Consider the following 23,076-nt stretch of genomic DNA (forward strand, 5'->3'; position numbering starts at 1 on the left):
ATATCAAAGAAGACCAGCATTGTCTCAGAAATCACAAGCCAAAAAGACAGAAATGGCTGCACATCGCACCCATGGTTGACACGAAAGCTTGTTCAGCTACGTTTAAAAACCAACATCAGAAGTTAGTATATAATTTGATCAAACCATATTGCCTCATGTACCAATGTGCAGGTCTCTGATACACATGAGTCCCTGACCAAAAATCATCACTGTGCCGGTCAGTGAACACAATCCCCGCAAAGCGTGCGCATGCAGAGAAGAGGGGCCAAGGAATGGCCCTGCAACCCCAATGTCACAAAACCAAACCCCTCAGGGTCTCAGAAATCAGTTCCCTCAATCATATTTGCAGTTTCTCTCACGAGTCAAAAGTTATTAAAACAGAAAATTGCTCTGTGCTCAACCTCGGCTCTGTGTTCAGCACCATGGACAACACATTTGTTGTGGTTGTGGTTGCAACATTCTGGGGGAGATTTATGAAAGGGTGTAAATATACACCTGGTGTAAACTATCCACAGCAACCAATCACAGCTCCTCTTATATTTTACCAGAGCGGAAAGCTTAGCTGTGATTGGTTGCTGTGGGCAGTTTATACCAGGTGTATATTTACACCCTTTCACAAATTGCCCCCTTTGTGTTGATAACTTTTGAACCACAAGAAGTATTACAAATCTCATTTCGGCAACCGATTTCTAAAATGATTCTGGTCTACTTTGAGATGCTACATTACCACCTTCTCACTGGAACAACTTGCCCTTAATCCAAAATAAAGATGTCCCTCCTCGTATCACCACAGATAGGACAGGAAGTCTCAGCTTCAGTCTTGCCCCAGTGGTGAGAATGAAAATTGAAAGATTTCAGGATTATTTTATAATATAGATTGTAAAATTGTAAATTAAAAAAATGTCACCAAAAATCTTTTGAGAAAGTTTAACATAAAAACATTATTTAAATAACAAAATAAAGTCATTTTCTGATGACACATTCCCTTAAAGCTCGCTGAAGATCAGCAGGATAAATTTTACATCATTAGTCTATAAAAAGTGAAAGTGAGAATAGCAATCAGGTAATAAGTAGCTCATATCTTGTAATTATTTATATAAAATGAGTCACCAGAAGCTGTGTTTTACAGCACAGAAGACAGATGTCTCAGTCACCTTAGTTGTCCAAACTATTTTCCAGGAAAATTGCTCTTCCACACTTAACGGAACTAAAACAGGGAATCAAAATAAGTAGAAAAATTCTCTCAGTTCCTGACAGATGTTTAACTCAATACCTGCCCAGGAAATCAGATATTATTCACTCATTGTGTCTTTTCCCTTAATGCAAGCAATTCTGCATGTGTTTCCATGAGTTTTATCCTGATATAAAAGCACCTGCTTTATAACTCGGGTAACTACCAATGTTAAGTGACTGTCACAAATGAACTCTGTTGGATCACAGTCTATAAATTTGTGCTATCACTAGTGTGACCATATTCTGCATAGCACATAAAATCATTTGTGTAATCAAAGATGATATGTACCCAATATAAATATTAATCTGGGCAAAAAAAATTTCTGAAAAAAATCCTCTGCTCTGCTGTTTTCAACTTTTTGAACACCCCTGGCGGCAACAAGCAGGCCTAAATTTTGTGATAGATGTGGGTCCCAAAGGAGGAATCCACATTTATCAGAGAGTTAAGGCATATCCTGTGCACATGCCATAAATCTCAAGATAATAAAAGTTTTCATCACCTCCCTTTTCCCATTTTATAAGTAAAAAATTTTTTATAAATAAATATATTTGGAATTGCCCGAATTATCAATTTATGGCATGGCATTATGGCATGGCACAGTAAACAGTGTAAGCGCAAAAAAATGCTAAAGCATAAAACTAATAAATAAAAAGTGATAAAAAAAATAGCATATATGCAAGCAAGCAACCAGTACAAAGAACACATCATGGTGCAAAAAATGATGATATACACAGCCCCATAGACCAAAAAAATAAAAGCGTTATAAGGATGGCATTTTAAGAACATTTAGTTTTTGGGGGGTTTTTTTAATAAAATTTTTTAAAAGCTGTGAACTTAAATAAAAGTTACATAAGTTACATATCGTTGTAATCTAACTGACAGATAACATGTCAGTTTTACTGTAGGGCGAATGGCTTGGGCTGGGTTCACGCTACATTTTTTCATCTGCTTTTACAAAAACAGATGAAAAAATGCAATGCATCCTTTTAAGCGTACAAAAAAAAATGTGGTTGACCACATTTTTGTATATGTCAAATAAATGGATGCACACAAATGAATCAATTTTTTCATCCCTTTTTTTTTTTTTTTAAATAAAAACAGATGAAAAAACGTAGTGTGAACCCAGCTTTAAACACAAATCACCCCCCCAATGAAAATAAATTGTATGTATGTGTTTTTTTTCACTGTGCAAATAATTTTTTTCCAGTTTTTCTGAATATTTTTGAAAAAATTTAATCTGTCATTGCAAAGTACAATTGGCATCACAAAAAGAGCTCATGCGTGTCTGAAGGTGAAAACACAATGATGAAAAAAACGAAAGCGCAAAAACGAGAATTGGCCTGGCCATCAAAGGGTTAACTTTCACAACACACAACTGCTGTATTTGACCCATACAAGGCTCTGTGTGAAGCAGAAACTTTAAACCTTGTGTGAACAGCTATCGATTAGGCATGCGATTGCTGAATTGCCCAAGGATCCCCATTGATGTGCTTTAACCAATAAGAACCCTAGAAGTAGGCAGATTTGTTTTACCTGCCGTCAGTAAGTGCAGTGAGTAGAGTAATGACAAAGCAAAGCGCTTCCTTATCTCTGCAATCCGCTCATCAGCCTGCTGCCTTTAACTCATTGCCACTCCCTGCCGCTCCTATCTTAGTGCTGGGAAAAGCTGAATCCAGTCATGGGTAAAATTTAGATTTTTATACTCGTACAAATCCCTTGCATCCAAAACTTCAACATCAAGAACAGGTGCCGCTTTATAGACATTATCAATATTTATCTTTTCACCTGTCACTGGTTTATTGCTGTATGTGTAGGTGAATTAGTACCTAATATAATGTAAGCAGCAGTGTAGAGTGAATTATAAAGGAAAATGAGTAAACGTATGTGTAACATACCAGTCAGGTATATGCTGTCTGTCTGTTCCTCGGTCCCATGCTCCCTTTAGTGTATTGTAGTGGTAATGTAAAAGTGGTAATTTGGTGTATACCACCTTAAGCTGGTCCCCCAGCATTCCTTGTGAGGTAAGGAGCACTAGCAAGCTAGCTCGATTGGTGCATGTGATGAGGCATGTCATCAATGGGTGGAGCTAATTCTCCTGTACAGGGAATCTTCCAGATCCCTGGTCAGTGGAAGCCTGGCATTACCCAGGGCAGCATCTAAGTGTCTGCACACACACTATGTGAGAAGCTGACTAGACCTAAGTCCAAACCTCTGCACGCTGTGGACCTCTCTTCAGTATCCTGTGTCCGGAACCCAGTTGTATTACAGAAGACGTCCGTGCTTCCTGTCACAGGGTCCTCCGGTCCAGTTCCAGGACCTCGCAGTTATACTACAGAAACCAGGTCTGTCTCCTCTTCCTCACACACCTGCACAGCCGGCATACATGCAGCACAACACACTAAAGACTCTAAAGATGCATTATTGCCCTGGAGCTCCAGAAGCTTGCTAGTCCACTGACTCCCCAAAAGTCTGCCTGTTACTGAACTGTATCCTGTCACTTACAAGTTCCTGCTAGTAAAAAGCACTGTTCATTGAAAAGCCTGTGTCTATGGATTACTTATTACCCGGCAACCAGGTTAAGGAACTAGGAACATCATCTACATGATAGTCTGCTTCAGGGGCCAAGGCCTTAACACCCCTTACACTGCTCGGAGTACCACCGTCACCCGCGGCAACCGCAGTAAGGTCACCCCTGGCCACTACATGAGATTTGGCGTCACGAACAACGATATCTTTGTGTCTTATCACTACTGCTCTCAACATTGTGTGTGTTAAAACAGACTTTATCCACCTGGAATTGTGCATCACGGGCTTGCAAAAGGTTAAACCGACTTTCCCGCGCGGCAAGACTCAAGCTCCGCCCACTGGCTCCGGATTGCTGCATGTATGCCGCCATCTTGGAAAGGTTACAAACAAGCTGCTGCACTGTTACAGAGCACCAGAACCGCCCCCGTTTACCAACCAGATAAGTGAACTACCTTTGATTGTATTTCTCAACGGGCTTTGCTCAAGAGGGGAAGCGGGAGGACAGAGACTGAGTTATTACGACGCGCTCTTAAAGTGCCAAAGACTGCCAGCCAGCTAAAAGGGGAACCATGTCTGACCCAAGTGCCGGAGGTCAGGCAGCTGCTGCCAATCTGCCAGACCATGGGAATGTGCAGAACCCCGCCGGCCCCCTAGGGAATGTCGGCCCTATCATCCAACCACTTGACGCTGCTGCTGCGGCTCCAGCCCCCCCTGCGGCCCCAACTGGAATGCCGTTCTTTCTGGGCACCCCCAGTTTGCTCAAGTACAAGGGGGACCCCCACTCTTTTTCTGAATTTAAAGAGAACATTACTAGGATTCTTGAACTTGTAACTCTCTCACCTCATCAGCAGGTACAACTGTTGCTTGGACAGCTAGAGGGCCCAGCAGCCGAAGAGGTCCGTTCCTGGCCCCTCACTGAAAAGACCAGCGTGAGACAAATCTTGACCCGGCTACGCAAGGAGTTTGAACATCAATCCCCAACAGAGGTGCGTTTGAACTTCTACGACCGGCGTCAGAGGTCAGGTGAGACCCTCCGAGAATATGCTTTAGCACTCCAGTCTGCTTATAGGGCCTTACAACGTATTGATCGGCTGGACCCCACAGTAGCGGAAGGCATCATTACAGACCGGTTCATAGAAGGAGTGGACTCCCGATTAGTACAGGGCCAGCTTCGCATGCTGGCGGCCCAGAATCCTCACATGACCTTTCCGGAATTCAAAACACTGGCTCTGAAAGTCGTGGGTACTGACACTTCCGGCACCGGTCATGCTCCTTCTTACACAACTGACTCAGTCACTCTGTTCTCTACCTCTGCTGCGATCCCTCAGGGTTCCCCCAGGCAGGCGGCTCCACCTGCTCAGGCATCTGACCCCAATACCCTGGATGTGTTGGCACAGGTAGTGGACTCCCTGTGTCAGGCTCTCAGAGAATTTAAGACTCAACGCCCGGTTGCCTGTGAGCCCCCCTGTACTCAGACAAGTTACTCAGGGCCCTGTTCCAGCCGCTCTAATGTTGAACAGCCCCCACCTGAGGACCCCCCAGCCGAGGATTGTGTCTATTGTACCCACTGTAGACGGAGAGGACATTTCAGATACCAATGCTATCAGTTAAACGGGCAACCCCCGAGGCAAAGAGCCGCCCCTCGGGAGGTCCCTCCAAAGGCTCGCAGGAGCAGTGGGTCGATCGATTCTTGTCCCAATGTCCCTACATCACGCTGAAAATAAATGGTGTCCCACTTGAAGCTCTCATAGACACTGGCTCCCAAGTCACTACTATCGATAGAAGAGCTTTTGAACAGCATTGGGACCACAGTCTCATCAACCCTGTTGGTAAAACCAATTTACGCCTTATAGCTGGCAATGGACAGTCCATTACCCAGGTGGGCTACTGGGAACCCACCATCCAGATTGGGGACCGACAATTGCCCTCTCAAGGTGTGATAGTTACGGAGGCTCAGGGAGATACCACAGCGGTAGTGTTAGGCATGAATGTCATACGTCATGTATTTTCTGAATTACTTGCTGCATTGCATGCCTCTCTCCCCTCTGCTTCCCTCCCCTACAGGCAGGCGGTGCGGAAGACTATCAAAGTGCTCTCCGCTCAGCAGAAGTTTGCCAATCAGAATGGGGAGATCTGTCGGGTAAGAGTCACAGATTCAAGACCCATCACCCTGGCTGCCAACAGTGAGACCACTCTCTGGTGTCGGGCTCGACCCGGTGTAAACAATGAAGACTACACTGCTCTACTGGACTCATACCAGCTGGAAGGATTACCCCTAGTTAAAGCTGCCAGAAGCTTAGTCAATGTTTCGAACGGGCGAGTTCCAGTACGGCTTGTTAATTTGGGGGACACACCAGCGAAGTTACGTAAATTTAACCCCTTTGTGCTGCAGCTAGTTTGGGCCTTAATGACCAGGCTAATTTTTCAAAATCTGACCTGTCTCACTTTATGCTCTCATAGCTCAGTGATGCTTTAACGTATGCTAGCGATTCTGAGATTGTTTTTTCGTGACATATGGCACTTTATGTTAGTGGCAAAATTTGGTCACTACTTTGTGTGTTTTTTGTGAAAAACATCAAAATATCATGAAAAATTTAAAAAATTTGCATTTTATGAACTTTGAAATTCTCTGCTTCTAAAAAAAGAAAGTCGTAGCACATAAATTAGTTACTAAGTCACATTACCAATATGTCTTCTTTATTCTGGCATAATTTGGTAAACATATTTTACTTTTTTAGGGTGTTATGGGGCTTAGAAATTTATCAGCAAATTATCACATTTTCGTGAAACTGATTTTTTTAGGGACCAGTTCTTTTTTTAAATGGATTTAGAAGTCTGGTATCCTGAAAACCCCCATAAGTGACCCCATTTTGGAAACTACACACCTTAAAGAATTAATCTAGGGGTATAATGAGCATTTTAACCCTACAGGGGCTGGAGGAAAGTATTCACAATTAGGCAGTAAAAAAATTGAAAATTTAAATTTTCCAATAATATATACGTTTAGATTAAAGTTTCTCATTTTCAAAAGGAATATGAGACAAAAAGCACCCCAAAATTTGTAATGCAGGTTCTCTTGAGTACAACGGTACCCCATATGTGGGCGTAAACCACTGTATGGGCACACAGCAGGGCTCAGAAGGAAGGGAGCGCCAATTAGCTTTTCCAATGCAGATTTTGCTGAAGAAGTTTCTGAGCGCCAGGTGCGTTTGCAGAGCCCCTGTAGTGTCAGCAGAGAGAAAACCCCCCATAAGTCACCCCATTTTGGAAAGTACACCCCTCAAAGAATTCATCTTGGTGTGTGGTGACCATTTTGACCCCACAGGTATTACAGGAAAGTATTCAAAAGAAGACAGTAAAAATGAAAAACTTGAATTCTTCCAATAATATGTTCGTTTAGTTTGAAATTTCTCAATTTCACGAGGAACAAGAGGAAAAAAGTACCCCAAAATTTGTAACGCAGGTTCTCCTGAGTACAATGGTACCCCATATGTGGGCATAAACCACTGCATGGGCACACAGGAGGGCTCAGAAGGGAAGGAGCGCCAATTAGCTTTTTCAATGCAGATTTTGCTGCAGAAGTTTCCGAGCGCCAGGTGCGTTTGCAGAGCCCCTGTAATGTCTGCAGAATAGAACCCCCCCAACAGTCACTCCATTTTGGAAAGTGCACCCCTCAAAGTATTCATCTTGATGTGTGGTGACCATTTTGACCCCACAGGTATTAGAGGAAAGTATTCAAAAGTAGACAGTAAAAATGAAAAACTCAAATTTTTCCAATATTATGTTCTTTTAGTTTGAAATTTCTCAATTTCACGAGGAACAAGAGGAAAAAAGTACCACAAAATTTGTAACGCAGGTTCTCCTGAGTACAATGGTACCCCATATGTGGGCGTAAACCACTGCATGGGCACACAGGAGGGCTCAAAATGGAAGGAGCGCCAATTAGCTTTTTCAATGCAGATTTTGCTGAAGAAGTTTCTGAGCGCCAGGTGCGTTTGCAGCGCCCCTGTAGTGCTAGCAGAGTAAAATCTCGCCATAAGTCACTCCATTTTGGAAAGTGCACCCCTCATAGAATTTATTTTGGGGTGTGGTGAGCATTTTGACCCCACAGGTATTTGAGGAAAGTATTCAAAAGTAGACAGTAAAAATGAAAAACTCGAATTTTTCCAATAATATGTTCCTTTAGTTTGAAATTTCTCAATTTCACGAGGAACAGGAGAGAAATGTCACCCCAATATATGTAACACAGGTTCTCCTGAGTAGAACGGTACCTCATATGTGGGCATAAACCACTGCATGGGCACACAGCCGGGCTCAGAAGGGAAGGAGCGCCAATTAGCATTTTCAGTGCAGATTTTTCTGAAGAAGTTTCTGAGCGCCAGGTGCGTTTGCTGAGCCCCTGTAGTGTCAGCAGAATAGATTCCCCCCAAAAGTCACCACATCTTGGAAAGAGCACCCCTCAAAGAATTCATCTTGGGGTGTGGTGACCATTTTTACCCCACAGGTATTAGAGGAAAGTATTCAAAATTGGCCAGTAAAAATGAAAAACTCGAATTTTTCCAATAATATGTTGGTTTAGTTTGAAATTTCTCAATTTCACGAGGAACAGGAGAGAAAACGTACCCCACAATCTGTAACGCAGGTTCTCCTGAGTACAACGGTACCCCATATGTGGGCATAAACCACTGTATGGGCACACAGCAGGGCTCAGAAGGGAAGGAGCGCCGATTTACAGGAGCAAAACCGCAGCTAGTAATGGTTATTAGAATAGCGCAGTTACTAAAATAAGATAAAAAAAATGAGATTACAGGTAATGTGGGGTGGTTACAAGCAACCAGGGGTGGTTATGGGCAACCTGAGGTGGTTACAGGTAATCTGGGGTGGTTACGGACAACATGGGGTGGTCACGGGCAACCTGCTGTGATTACGGCAACCTGGGGTGGTTACAGGCAACGTGGGGTGGTTACAGGCAACGCGGGGTGGTTACGGGCAATGTGTGGTGGTTATGGGCAACGTGTGGTGGTCACGGGCAACCTGCTGTGGTTACGGCAACGTGGGGTGGTTACAGGCAACGTGGGGTGGTTACAGGCAACGTGGGCTGGTTACAGGCAACGTGGGCTGGTAACGGGCAACGTGGGCTGGTTACGGGCAACCTGCTGTGCTTACAGACAATCTGGGATGGTTACGGGAAACGTGGGGTGGTTACGGGCAACCTGCAATGCTTACAGACAATCTGGGGTGGTTACAGGCAACGTTGGCTGGTTACGGGCAACCTGCAGTGCTTACAGACAATCTGAGGTGGATACGGGCAACGTGGGGTGGTTACGCGCAACCTGCAGTGCTTACTGACAATCTGGGGTGGTTACGGGCAACGTGGGGTGGTTACGGGCAATGTGGGGTGGTTACGGATAAACTGAAGTTCTTATAGGCAATCTGGGGTGGGTACCTGTAATCTGACATGGGCACCGCAATCTGGAGGGGGTCATTGGCAATTTGGGGTGGTCAGAGGCAAGGTGCGGTGGTCAGAGGCGACGTGCGGTGGTCAAAGGCGACGTGCGGTGGTCAGAGGCATTGTGGCGTGGTCAGAGGCATTGTGGCGTGGTCAGAGGCATTGTGGCGTGGTCAGAGGCATTGTGGCGTGGTCAGAGGCATCGTGGCGTGGTCAGAGGCATTGTGGCGTGGTCAGAGGCAACGCGCAGTGGTTACGTGCAATCTGGGGGGGTTACATGTAATCTGGCATGATTACGGGGAACCTGGGGGGGTTATGTGCAACCTGGAAGGGTTACAGACAATCTGGGATTGTTACTGATAAACTGAAGTGCTTATAGGTAATCTGGGGTGGGTACATGTAATTTGGGGTGGTTACGGGCAATCTGGAGGGGGTCACTGGCAATTTGCGGTGGTTACGGGCAACGTGCGGTGGTTACGGGCAACGTGCGGTGGTTACGGGCAACGTGCGGTGGTTACGGGCAACGTGCGGTGGTTACGGGCAACGTGCGGTGGTTACGGACAACGTGCGGTGGTTACGGGCAACGTGCGGTGGTTACGGGTAATCTGGGGAGGGGTTAGGGGTAATTTGGGAGTAAACTGCAATTATTACTATAATAAAAAGTGTGTGTTTTATTTTTTTGTATGTTTGTCACTTTTTGTACTTTACATATTCATTTTCACTGTATTACTATGATTACTGTGATATTTTCTATCTCAGTAATCATAGTTCAGTGACAGAGACCAAATTGGTCTCTGTCACTTTAAATTTTCAGAGTTGGCTGGTTGTGAAGCGCATGCGCACTTCATAACCAGCCAGGACGTCGAGGAGGAAGGAGCTCCGTCGATCCGGTGAGTATATGGGGAAGGGGGGGGGTGACTGGGGGACGGGGGTGACAGGGGGGGTGGGGGGCGACTTGGGGGGTGGGGGGACATCACTTTTTATCCCCTGTCACCAATCATTCATGGTGACAGGGGATAAAAAGTGCCGGGAGCACATGGCACAAGCGATCAGCGGTATATAGTATATACCGCTGATCGCTTGTACCGGGACCCCACAGGGGGGTCCCCGATGACTGCCCCATGCTCTCCGCTACCTCCGGTGGCGGAGAGCATGGGGCTTTCATTCATTTTAACCTTTTAATCGCTGTGAACCGACGTTAGTCGGTTCACAGCGATAGCGGCGGCCATCTTGGAAATGATGGCCGCCGGGGGAGGGGGGTTAGTTATCGGGGCACTAGGGGGGGCTGATCTGAGGTCTGGGGGATACTTATTTCATCTCCCCCCGCCGTAGATTCACGGCGGGGGGAGATGAAAGGTGGCGGCGGCACCGGTACTCTCATTTACCGACGGTCGCCGCTATAACGTTAATAGCGGCGATCGTCGGTAAGGGGGGGGGCCGGGACGGACCTCACACACTGCCCCAACCCCTCAGCTACCTCCGGTAGCCGGGGGGATGGGGTGGGGGCCGTCCCGGCCCCGCAGCCTTATTCTCTGCCATCGCCGTAAAAAGCTGATGGCAGCAGAATAAGGCCCATTAGTGACCGCCGTAGAAAGCCGTATCGGCGGTCACTAAGGGGTTAACACTGTGGCCAAATTATTCTGCATTGACCCTGAGGATGTGTTGGATGAAGAGTTGATTGCCCAGCAAAAATCCATCAAGTCGGTCTCAAAGGGCTCTTACACCCCAACTGTTCATTGGTGGGAAGAGCTGAACATCGGTGATGCCAATACTCCCTCAAGGCACACAGAGGGCGTGAGAAAGTTGGCTAAGAGGTATCACGAGGCCTTTAGTAAACACCCTCTCGACTTTGGGAAGACTAATCTAATTGAGCACAGGATCCATACAGGTGACCATGCACCCATTAAAGAAAGGCACCGACCAGTCCCTCCGGCTAACTACCAACAAGTCAAGAAACTGCTGAAAGAAATGAGGGAGTCATCCGTTATTCAGGAGAGCCAGAGCCCATGGGCTGCCCCCATAGTGCTGGTGAAGAAGAAGGATGGGAACATACGTTTCTGCGTAGACTACAGAAAATTGAATAATGTAACCCACAAAGATGCATATCCTCTTCCACGGATCGAAGAATCCCTCACAGCACTGGGCTCAGCCCGCTACTTCTCCACTCTCGACCTCACCAGTGGCTACTGGCAGGTCCCGGTGGCCCCTGGGGATAGGGAGAAGACGGCCTTTACCACTCCGATGGGGCTCTATGAGTTTACAAGCATGCCATTCGGTCTCTGCAATGCCCCTGCCACTTTCCAGAGGCTTATGGAGAGATGTCTTGGTCACTTGAACTTCCAGAGCGTTCTTCTCTATTTGGATGATGTGGTCGTGTACTCTAGCTCGTACGAGGAGCACCTCCACCATCTAGCCGAAGTATTCCAGGTGCTCACACAACATGGCCTGAAGATCAAGCCCACCAAATGCCACCTGCTAAAGCCAAAGGTGAAATACCTGGGCCATCTGGTGAGTGCTGAGGGTATTCAGCCAGATCCGGAGAAGATCTCCGTTGTCCACGAATGGGACACCCCCAAGACAGTGAAGGAGGTCAGAAGTTTTCTGGGCTTCGCGGGCTATTACCGCCGCTTCATTCCTCATTTTGCACAAGTGGCAGAACCACTGACAGAGCTACTTCGAGGATGCCCGAAAGAGAATTATAACAGACGCCTTCCGGTCCTGTGGGAAGAAAGACAGGCCACTGCCTTCCATACATTGAAGGGCCTGTTGACTTCTCCCCCCCATCCTGGCTTATCCGGACTACAGTCGACCCTTCCGCTTATACACAGATGCCAGCTTTGACGGTCTGGGAGCTGTGTTGTCCCAAGTCCAAGACAACCAGGAACGTGTCGTGGCCTATGCCAGCCGGAGCTTGAGGGGTGCAGAGAAAAACAATAAGAATTACAGCTCGTTCAAATTAGAACTACTGGCTCTTGTCTGGGCGGTGACTGAGAAGTTCAGGGACTACCTTACAGCCACCCCCTTCACCGTGTTCACGGATAATAATCCTCTGGCTCACCTGAATACTGCCCGACTGGGGGCTATTGAACAAAGATGGGCATCCAGACTTGCCAATTTCTGCTTCGACATCAAATATCGGAGTGGCAAGACGAACACCAACGCTGACGTCTTGTCTCGGTTGGCAAAAGGAGAGGAACCCCCTGAGGATGATGTTTGGGAGGATGTAGAGATGCCACCCTTCTACCAGAGGTTTGCTAACCAGAGCTCAGTGGTCGCCACACCGACTGAGGAAGGTTCCCCCTCAGAGTCTGACCCCTCGCTGGACGTATCCAGGTGGTTGCTGCTGCAGAAGGAGTCTAGAACTCTGGGAGAGCTGTATGAGGCTCTATGTGCTGGAAAAAGGTCTCGCAGAAAGCGTCCCCGCCCTGACCAGGAACTCGATCGGCTCTGGCGGCATCGGAAGAAACTCTTTATTCAAAGAGGGCTCATTCTCCGAAATTCCCTTGATCCCGTATCTGGGAGGCGGATCCACCAGATCCTGATACCCCGAAGAGACGCTCGCGTAATATTGGACCTCTATCATGACCAATCCGGGCACTTTGGGGTGCAAAAGACTGAGGCCACTATCCGGCAGAGATTCTACTGGATCGGGATGCGCCTAGACATCGAGAACTGGGTGGCAGAGTGTCCAGCCTGCAACCTCAGCAAAGCTGGGAGAAGTGAAAGAGCTCCTTTACATTCCATTACCTCACAGAGGCCTAATGAGCTGGTGGCTCTGGACCACGTGAAGTTGGCTCCAACTCGCTCAGGTTATACCTACGCGCTGACCATGGTCGACCATTTCACCAAGTGGGTTGTAGTCGCCCCTGTGAAGGACCTCACGGCGAGAACCACAGCTGCAGTCTTCTACCGGGAGTATGTAAGGCATTATGGCTCTCCCAAAGCCGTGCTGACTGACAGGGGACCTGCATTTGAGTCCCAGCTGTTCCAGGAACTTTGTCGTTTCCACCAGTGCAAGAAGCTCAGAACCACAGCTTATCATCCTCAAGGGAATGGACTCTGTGAAAGGGTCAACCAGATCTTTATAAACCTGCTCAGAACAGCATCAGTCTCCAAGCAGGCAGAGTGGCCCCAGCTCCTGGACGAACTCGCGGAGATCTATAATAACACCATCCACTGCTCTACGGGGTACACACCCTACTACTTGATGTTTGGGCGGCAGGGTCAGCTCCCAAAAGATCGGGCTCTGGGGATCCAAGTCCCAGATGAAATGAATCCTCTGCCAAACACTGACTGGGTTTCTGAACATCAGCACAGAATGAAAGAAGCCCAACAGATTGTGAACCATCGTATGGGCGAAGCTCAGCACAGACAAGGAGAGGCCTATAATCGGATGGCCAACGCCCCTCCACTTCAAGTGGGTGATAGAGTGTGGCTTCGCAAGTATCACCGTGCTGGAAAGCTGGACTCCTTGTGGGAAACAGAGCCATACCTAGTGACGGGTATTCCCTTTCCAGAGTCGGATGTGTATGAGGTTCAGAAGCCAGGGATGGCTCCTCAAACGGTGCATAGAAACCGGGTGAAGCTTTGTACCAAGGAAGATTTGGCAATGAGGTCTTCTCCTTCACCACCAGTGCATGCAGTTGAAGTATCAAGACCACCTGTTGCAGAAGGGCCCGCCAGCACCTTCCAGTATCTAATCCCGCTCTACCCACAGGGTCCGATGCCGGTTCCTGTTCCAGTTGCTCCCCCTGTGGCTGCTCCTTTACCGGTACCACCTCCTCAAGCCGCTTATCTCATGCCTGGCCCAGTGCCTTACAACCTCCCTGTTCCAGCAGAAGAGTTTCAGATTCCTGCTCCAGAGGAAGTGTTCCAGGTTCCTGCACCAGAAGAAGTTCAAGAGCTGAGGCGGTCAGAGCGAAGCACCCGGGGGACACCGCCTGCCCGCTACAGAGATTAATAAAATTTTCTCTTCTTTTGTACACATGTATACTGACAAAAGTTAGCTCAGGCTAGTTAGTTAGCAACTGTATTCAAGTCTCACACCTGGGTCTTCCCAAGATTCCTCCAAAAATGGACTATTTCTTCAGAGTGCTTCACCAGAGCCTTTTGAATATGGACGATGTTTGTTATTGCCTCAAAAGAAAGACTCTCCCGAAAGAACACTCCCCTTGTTCCTGTAGCTCACCAGAGACTGAGTCCAAACGTTTATTTACATTCCACAAGTATTGTGTTGCTTTGCTACTGAAAGTGTTGCACAGAGCGCCGAGGACGGCTTATTTCAAGAGGGGGAGTATGTAACATACCAGTCAGGTATATGCTGTCTGTCTGTTCCTCGGTCCCATGCTCCCTTTAGTGTATTGTAGTGGTAATGTAAAAGTGGTAATTTGGTGTATACCACCTTAAGCTGGTCCCCCAGCATTCCTTGTGAGGTAAGGAGCACTAGCAAGCTAGCTCGATTGGTGCATGTGATGAGGCATGTCATCAATGGGTGGAGCTAATTCTCCTGTACAGGGAATCTTCCAGATCCCTGGTCAGTGGAAGCCTGGCATTACCCAGGGCAGCATCTAAGTGTCTGCACACACACTATGTGAGAAGCTGACTAGACCTAAGTCCAAACCTCTGCACGCTGTGGACCTCTCTTCAGTATCCTGTGTCCGGAACCCAGTTGTATTACAGAAGACGTCCGTGCTTCCTGTCACAGGGTCCTCCGGTCCAGTTCCAGGACCTCGCAGTTATACTACAGAAACCAGGTCTGTCTCCTCTTCCTCACACACCTGCACAGCCGGCATACATGCAGCACAACACACTAAAGACTCTAAAGATGCATTATTGCCCTGGAGCTCCAGAAGCTTGCTAGTCCACTGACTCCCCAAAAGTCTGCCTGTTACTGAACTGTATCCTGTCACTTACAAGTTCCTGCTAGTAAAAAGCACTGTTCATTGAAAAGCCTGTGTCTATGGATTACTTATTACCCGGCAACCAGGTTAAGGAACTAGGAACATCATCTACATGATAGTCTGCTTCAGGGGCCAAGGCCTTAACACCCCTTACACTGCTCGGAGTACCACCGTCACCCGCGGCAACCGCAGTAAGGTCACCCCTGGCCACTACATATGTCTTCATGATCCACACCTGATTTTGGCTTCAAAACTGTATTCCAAAACTTGAACAAAACTGCTAAATACAGTGAACTGTGCACACATAGTATCTCCATCAGTCTTTTGGTCAGTCCTTTTTCAACCAAAACTAGGAGTTTAACAGCGTCCATTATATAGCAAAGGACGCTGTTAAACTGCCGGCTGCTGGGCTGCATTCAGGACGTTCCTGCAGCCGATACCTCTGTATCGGCTGCAGGAACAATCTTTTTCTACAATTAAGTTCCGGGTACCATTGGGTGTGCCCACAAATCAATTAGCCATTCACCTCAATGCTTTAAAGAACGAGGGTTAAAATACAGATGTTTGCATACAGCATTGACTTCAATGCAATGCCGCCCTTGCAGTAAATAACCGACACCGATTGTATTGCAATCAGTGTCCGTTCTTTACTGAAAAACAACATTGTGTGAACATAGCCTTACAGTCCAAATCTTTCAATTATAATTTTGCCCTGTTAGTTCCACTCCTGGCTTTGGTTAAAAAAAGACTGATCAAAACACTGATTGAAATCCTATGTGTAAACATAGCCTTACATAGCCTTATGTAAAATTGGCCTTATAATTTCCTTTAAAAAAAATTGTTAAAACACTGATTTATAATCACCAAGGGGAAAACCTTCTGGTTATGAAGGCCAAATCAAGCAGAAATGTAGCTCACTGCCATTATGAAACTTCATGCATCTGTGCAAGAACCAGATGGGAATAAGCGCAGACTAAAGAAAATCCAGTGTCTAGCATGGAAAGATAGAAGCCAGAGAAGGCACATGCCCAATGTACTGGACATTGGATTTTCCTTTTTATCATGAAGGGGCTAAAAATTTAAATGGGAGTATAAAAGCTGTCTTACTAAAAAAAACAAACATAAGATCCACATCCCTTCTTACAGTGACAGTGGAGCTGCTTAAAATGTAACTTTCCCTAAACTGAACACCTGGAGCTGCACGGCAAAGTTTACTGCAGCTTTACCACTTGCCATAAAAACATAAAATAATTAGTTTTATCAGGATATGGGATCCTTACTATTTAAAACAGAATTCAAATTTCCATCACAGTGAAATTCATTGTTAACATTGCAATAAAACCTGAATAATTTAATTTGCAGTCCAGTTCTAGAGGACATCAGTGTATTTTACACATACAATACACTTCTGTAAAATAAAAAGTATTGCTGATGCTATAAAGATAACAATCCAATTTACATCCCCTATATGAGAAACCAATGCTTGGTCCTAATGAAGTGATCTTATCTCTAGAGAAAATAAAGCGTATGGCTACATCCAAACATGGAGGTTCCAACTAGCCGTCTGTACGGTATCAGAAAACAGATGGCAATTGTTACATTATGTTTAGGTTAAGACATATGAGTACATGTTATTGGCTCATTTCTTATGTTACCCAGGGCTTTGAAAAATGGTTTAAACTTATGACTTCCATTTGTCTAACTAATTTTTTGTGAGAAACAATACAACGTGTCAAAGTAATATCTATTTTAAATCTTTAAAGGGGGATTCCCATTCCAAAAAGTTATCCCTATGGGGGGGATCTGACCACAGGAGTCCCCCACAAACTCAACAATGGGGACCCTAGTCGAGCAGGTTGCACATGTGCAGCAATGCTCAATTCATTATGAGGATAGTGCTTGTCACCAGATATATACAATATACTGCACATTACATTTACTATGAGGGGGATTCAAAAAGCTTTTTATGTCAGAAAAATATTAAAGGTTAAGTCAGGTGAAAAATTGTAATAAAGTATTGTATTGCCCCCCAAAAGTTATACAAATTACCAATATACACTTATTATGGGAAATGTTTATAAAGTGCTTTTTTCCCTGCACTTACTACTGCAGCAAGGCTTCACTTCCTGGATAACATGGTGATGTCACGACCCAACTCCCAGAGCTGTGCGGGCTGTGGCTGCTGGAGAGGATGATCGTAGAGGGACACAGCGCACTGGAGGGACACTGAGCATCCCCCTGCCATCATCCTCTCCAGCAGCCACAGCCCACACAGCTCTGGGAGTCGGGGCGTGACATCACCATGTTATCCAGGAAGTGAAGCCTTGATGCAGTAGTAAGTGCAGGAAAAAAAACACTTTATGGGTACAAACCCACTTGACGTATTTGCTGCGTGAATCAGTCTTAAAAATAAGCAGGCAAAACGCAGGTTGGCTTTATACAATTGTTCTGCGTTAAAATACGCAATTGTGTATTTTTGAAGCGTGAAGCTTGTTGTTAGCAAAGCATCAGTTGTTAACAACCTGTGCGAAAAACGCATGTAGCTTCACGCTTCAAAAATACGCAATTGCGTATTTTAACGCAGAACAATTGTATAAAGCCAACCTGCGTTTTGCCTTCTTATTTTTAAGACTGATTCACGCAGCAAATACGTCAAGTGGGTTTGTACCCTATAAGTATCTCCCGTAATAAGTGTATATTGGTAATTTGTATAACTTTTGGGGGGCAATACTATACTTTAATAAAACATTTTGCCGGACTTCTCCTTTAACAATTGTTTCTGGCTGTAAGGCATCTGGCTGCAGGAATAGCCCTCCCCACTGCTACAATGTTTTGCCATCCAAAAATGGAAAAGCTAGAAAAAGGAAATGAATGCATGTCCTCCAGGATTTTTTTGTTTCTGGAACATGCAGAAACCCTGCACTTAGATAAACCGCATGGGAAAATTTTTGTTCTATAAATTTGGATTTTCATTTCCAGACTGCAGGCCCATTCAGGACACATGTAACATTTTATATTTCTATTATAAATATAAATTTTATAACAGTTCCATACAACTTTGGTCTGCTATGTTTAATTTTCTTTTAGAAAACTAGAACCAATGACTGCACATACACAAGATTTGCTGTCTAGACATTTTCTATACATTTCAATTTAAATTCACTGTTTGGCTTTTCAAGCCACAAATGTTAGTAAAATTTATAGTTTTGAACACTGTATGGAGTTTGAAATTGCAAGCTAATACTACTGTACTTTTAGTATAGACTAGGCAATAAAGCTTTCTTATACAGCTTAAGGGGGGCATACAAGTCCTCTAGTCTTAAATAAAGCCCCAATCCCCCAGATTAACAGACAGATTTGCTAAGAGGTGCACACCTATCCGGACGTCCCTGCGCCTGGTGCAGGCATTGCACAACAAATCTACAGCTCGGGAGCAGGTGTAGATTTGGGCCATAATTTACACCTGTGAGCGTAGAGGAGGAGGATACGGCTGGCGTACGAGGGGGGATGCGGCTGATGTATGCCTAAGAAAAGAGGTAAACCTGACGCTTTTCTGTGGCATAGGCCAGGGGTGCATGTTGATAAATGCCCATATGAGTGTGTAAGGGGACTTGACAAAACGTATGCAACAATATTGTTCCCACTGGTTAAATACTGTACAGAGTAACAGAAGAAGCCCAGTCATGAGCACGTGTTTCATCACTCCAGCATTGATTTACATTATATGCAATACAATGCAACACAATGATTATAATCCACTTACAGTTAAAATAAGGATTTATTGTCTTTCTGGCCTCCAAGCTGTTTATTGTTATTTGAAAGATGATGTGCATTAACAGGAAGGAGAGACTGGTGAAGCATAAGGATTTTAATAACCGTCCCGTATGTCCTGTAAAATAAAGAGAAATTGATGTTAAAGAACATTATACATTTCATTAGAAACAGTTATCAAACCAACTTACCTTCATATACATGACAAATAAAGTGTAGTATACATTTACCAACCTGACTTTTAGCCTAAAACAGCAGAAAATGTTCTCACTTGTTAAATCCCCTGAAGGTTCCCCCCAGTGTTAACTTCCCTTGATGACGTCACATACATTCCTGTGACCACCGCAGTCAGTCACTAACCCCAGCAGTGGTGCTTACATGTTTGGCCTCATACTGTCGTTTCCGCCAGTAATTGACTCCGGTGATCACGTGAATATACAAGATATCATCACTTTGTCGAAGTAACAATAAACCAGTGAGAATCCGAACAGTGTAAGCAATGAAAGAGTGGGGGGAGGGATAGGGTTACAGGTAATATTTCTTTCTATCACTTTTTCAAATCTCCCAGAAACCCCTTTATTGATGGCTACATGCACTCTTTAATATGGCCTTCTGTATTAGTGTATTAAACAGATCTAGTGTATGAAGCAGACAGCTGTGTCCACCTTGCCATACATACTATAAAAGCTCTACCTAAAATAAATAAATCCTCGCTTCCTTAACTTCACCGTTCCATAAATCACTCTCCAAACCGCAGTGTTGACATACTAAGGTTCTAGGGAGATGAAGGATATTCACTTTCAGGACCTTTGTAGGATAGAATAGTGTTTAGTATGTAGCTGAATAGAAACACTGTTTTATTTTTATATCATTTGTTGTGTGATAATGACTTTAAAATAATCTCTTATAGTAGATATATATATATATCTTACAGTAAATATATATCTTACACGACACCAGTCTCCTTGGTAAACGAAGCTAGAATGCAGCATAAAGGGCGAAATAGCAACCAGAGTTCAGCTTCAGTTTCTTATTGAGCTCTGTTACAACGGAGGGGCAAATACCCCGAAACGGCTGTCTGTGGGTGGAGGCCTGCCTTTGTAAGCCCTTGTCATGATCACAATACTCGCACCTTGAGTTAGACATTGACAAAAGGGGCCACCCTGTTGTTTCCCTGTCTATGTTCCAATACTCGCAACCGAGTGGGACTTAAGGGGTTATTTATCAGGGTGGTGTGGTGCTCTCCCCATCATGGAGGCACCTCGTTGGCAACAGGCTAGAGATACTGTATCTGGCTATCCCGTGTTTTGAGACTCGTAACTGAGGCTCCACGGACTCTTGTTTTGCATATTTAAATTTTTGGGGGCATCAGTGGAGACTCTTGATTGAGTACTTCATTGGAATTTTTTTTTTGCTGTTCTTCTTGAGTTCAGTGATAACTGTGTTTTGTTGGTTGATTTGTCATTGCCCCAACTAGCCAGAATCCTACCCCACACTGATGAGGGGCAAATACCCCGAAACGGCTGTCTGTGGGTGGAGGCCTGCCTTTGTAAGCCCTTGTCATGATCGCAATACTCGCACCTTGAGTTAGACATTGACAAAAGGGGCCACCCTGTTGTTTCCCTGTCTATGTTCCAATACTCGCAACCGAGTGGGACTTTAGGGGCTATTTATCAGGGTGGTGTGGTGCTCTCCCCATCATGGATGCACCCCGTGGTAACAGGCTAGAGATATCTGGCTATCCTGTGTTTTGAGACTCGTAACTGAGGCTCCACGGACTCTTGTTTTGCATATTTAAATTTTTGGGGGCACCAGTGGAGACTCTTGATTGAGTACTTAATTGGATTTATTTATTTTTTTCGCTGTTCTCCTTGAGTTCAGTGATTACTGTGTTTTGTCTGTTACAACGGAGACTGAGCTCTAACCAGTCACTGTAGGCAAACCAGACGGTTCTATTTATTCCCCCGACTGATAGTGATAGGTACACTTTATTCCTTTGGCTCAATAAAATTTTCGATAACAAAACACAATGTAAAGTTGGTGTCTGGTTTAAAAAAAAAGCATCTTCATTGGCTGAATTCTCTATGTTATGGTCTTAGAGGTTCCATTCTCGGAAACCAAATAACCAGATGCTAGAGGAGGAAGAATGAAGCATGCTGGGATTACTTAAAAGGGAACCACACTGTGTTACATTGCACTACTTTGTGTAATAAAGAGGGTGAGGTGGGGGGGGGGCTGTAATTAGGAGAGAGGGCGTAACCCCATAACTTACACATAATAAGTGGAATAATGGAATTATTTTTTCCCAGTAATCTTTAAAATTACGTAACCATGGAAAGCAACTGATTTTTACATTGTACCATTTACATTTTAATTCAGAATCTAATGATGCAGACCCTTTAAATGGAACACCTAACTTATGTCTCCAATATCGTTTGCCGTGATGATTAACTTCACTGTATTTTTTTGTAAGTGATTCAGCTCAAAAGTAAAATATTGATATTAGAAAAACCTTCTGTCTACAAAAGTTCTGTGAAGTATTCTATGGTTACAGAAAAGTCATGGGCAAAAAAATAAAAATGTGGTAAAATTAATCATTTTAAACACAGTTCACTTCTATATTTTATATAATATGATTCATTGCATTTCTTGTACTCTCACAAAGCTAGAAGTTCCCCACCAAAGAGAAACATCTCAATATTTGCTCCCGTGAATCAAGCCACTGTTTATTCAGACTTGTCCTGACCTGCCTCAGCGAGTTTATGTTCTGTGGTTTTGAAAATAGAATCTGGGGGACTGGCAGAAACAAACAATAATAAATATGTATGAGTAAATAGAATTCCATAGAACAGCAATAGAAAAGTAGCATATTGTTTGCCTGGAATTCTGGGATTTCCTTCCACCCCTCGTCTAGATATTTATGTTATCTGCCCGTTGTGTGTAATGTTTTTGTGGTTGGAGAACAGGACTTGGAATTATGGCTTCAGGTGATCCAAATTGTAATGCCCTTGTCTTGGCATAACATCTTCTTAAAGTGACTGTACCACCAGGCCCAGGCAGAAGCACTGGAGGCGGGCCGACCCACCCTTAGTGGGAGGAAACCCTAGCCCCTCTATGATAGGGTTCCATTGATTCTAATGGAGTCACGTCATGGAGGGGCTGGGGTTTCTTCCCACTGGGGGTGGGTCAGCCCGCCTCCAGTGCTTCAGCCTGGGCCAGGTGGTACAGTCACTTTAAGTCTGCAGGTTGCTTATTATTATCATACCTCAGATAACCTCACTTATTATATTTTAGGAAATAATGCAGAAACCAAGAAATAAGGAGACGTCAACCTGAGAGACCCTCATATCCTACAAGTTTTATGAAACAAACATAAGCAGAGCAAAGAATTTTGGTAACTCAGATGTGGTCGGCACAATAGTAAAATTTCACTATTAATATACAATCAGTTCACTAAATCTGTTCCCAGGATGGATTTTTTGCACTTTTGATTGGTAATGCGACTCTATTCACTTATATAACTGATGGATTCCTGCAAACAGGCAGCAGGACAGGCAGTGTGATGCAGTGGTTTATGATTGCACAACCAAGAATTGCCATGTAGCTCCAGCCTTACAGTCACAAGAAAAGGACCACGATTCCAGCATCCCTGCACCAATCCATTCATGTAAAAAATCCAAGGCAATGTACCTGATTGTATCTAGTTTTAACTGTAAGAACTGAAATTTTTGTTAAAGTGTGAAATCAAGGCACCCATGCATATGCAATAATTGTCCTGATCCCCCCATAATATGAATATTTGGCTCAGCAAAACATTTATGTGTTATGAATGGAGAGTGGAAGGACAATCCACCGTCAGACTCTTTGGGAAGTGGCTCATTTCTTCAAGAAGAAAAGGATTTTTCTGTTTGACCTTAGATATAATCTGTCTGGAAGACTCCCATACACATATGATAGTTAACCAGTCTACACATTCTGTGTATGAAGGCCTTTAGAAGGATAAACATAGAAATGCACAAATATTTTATACAAAACAGTAGCAGATAGTAACAGACCAAAGTGGCGAGGAATACAATGAAAGACTTCCCTGCCAGGCTTACACTATAAAGAGATAGTGCTGGCTGCTTGAAGGCAGAAGATTGCAGAAGGCTGGTTTGCAGAAGATTGTATGAACAAGAGAGTATTTAGATTGTATG

At 44.7% G+C, this 23,076-nt stretch overlaps 1 protein-coding gene across 8 annotated transcripts in view; it reads right to left on the minus strand.

Moving 5' to 3' along the window:
* The window catches only part of PIEZO2 (piezo type mechanosensitive ion channel component 2), a 239,562-nt gene that overhangs the window by 120,323 nt on the left and 96,163 nt on the right, over positions 1-23,076 (minus strand). For all 8 annotated transcript variants that reach the window (XM_069957790.1, XM_069957784.1, XM_069957789.1 and 5 more), the window contains exon 3: positions 18,873-18,998. In XM_069957790.1, coding sequence (XP_069813891.1) covers positions 18,873-18,998 — 126 coding nt within the window. The remainder of the gene's footprint in view (positions 1-18,872; positions 18,999-23,076) is intronic.

This window comes from Dendropsophus ebraccatus, chromosome 2 (genome assembly GCF_027789765.1).
Source record: "Dendropsophus ebraccatus isolate aDenEbr1 chromosome 2, aDenEbr1.pat, whole genome shotgun sequence".
Lineage (NCBI taxonomy): Eukaryota > Metazoa > Chordata > Amphibia > Anura > Hylidae > Dendropsophus > Dendropsophus ebraccatus.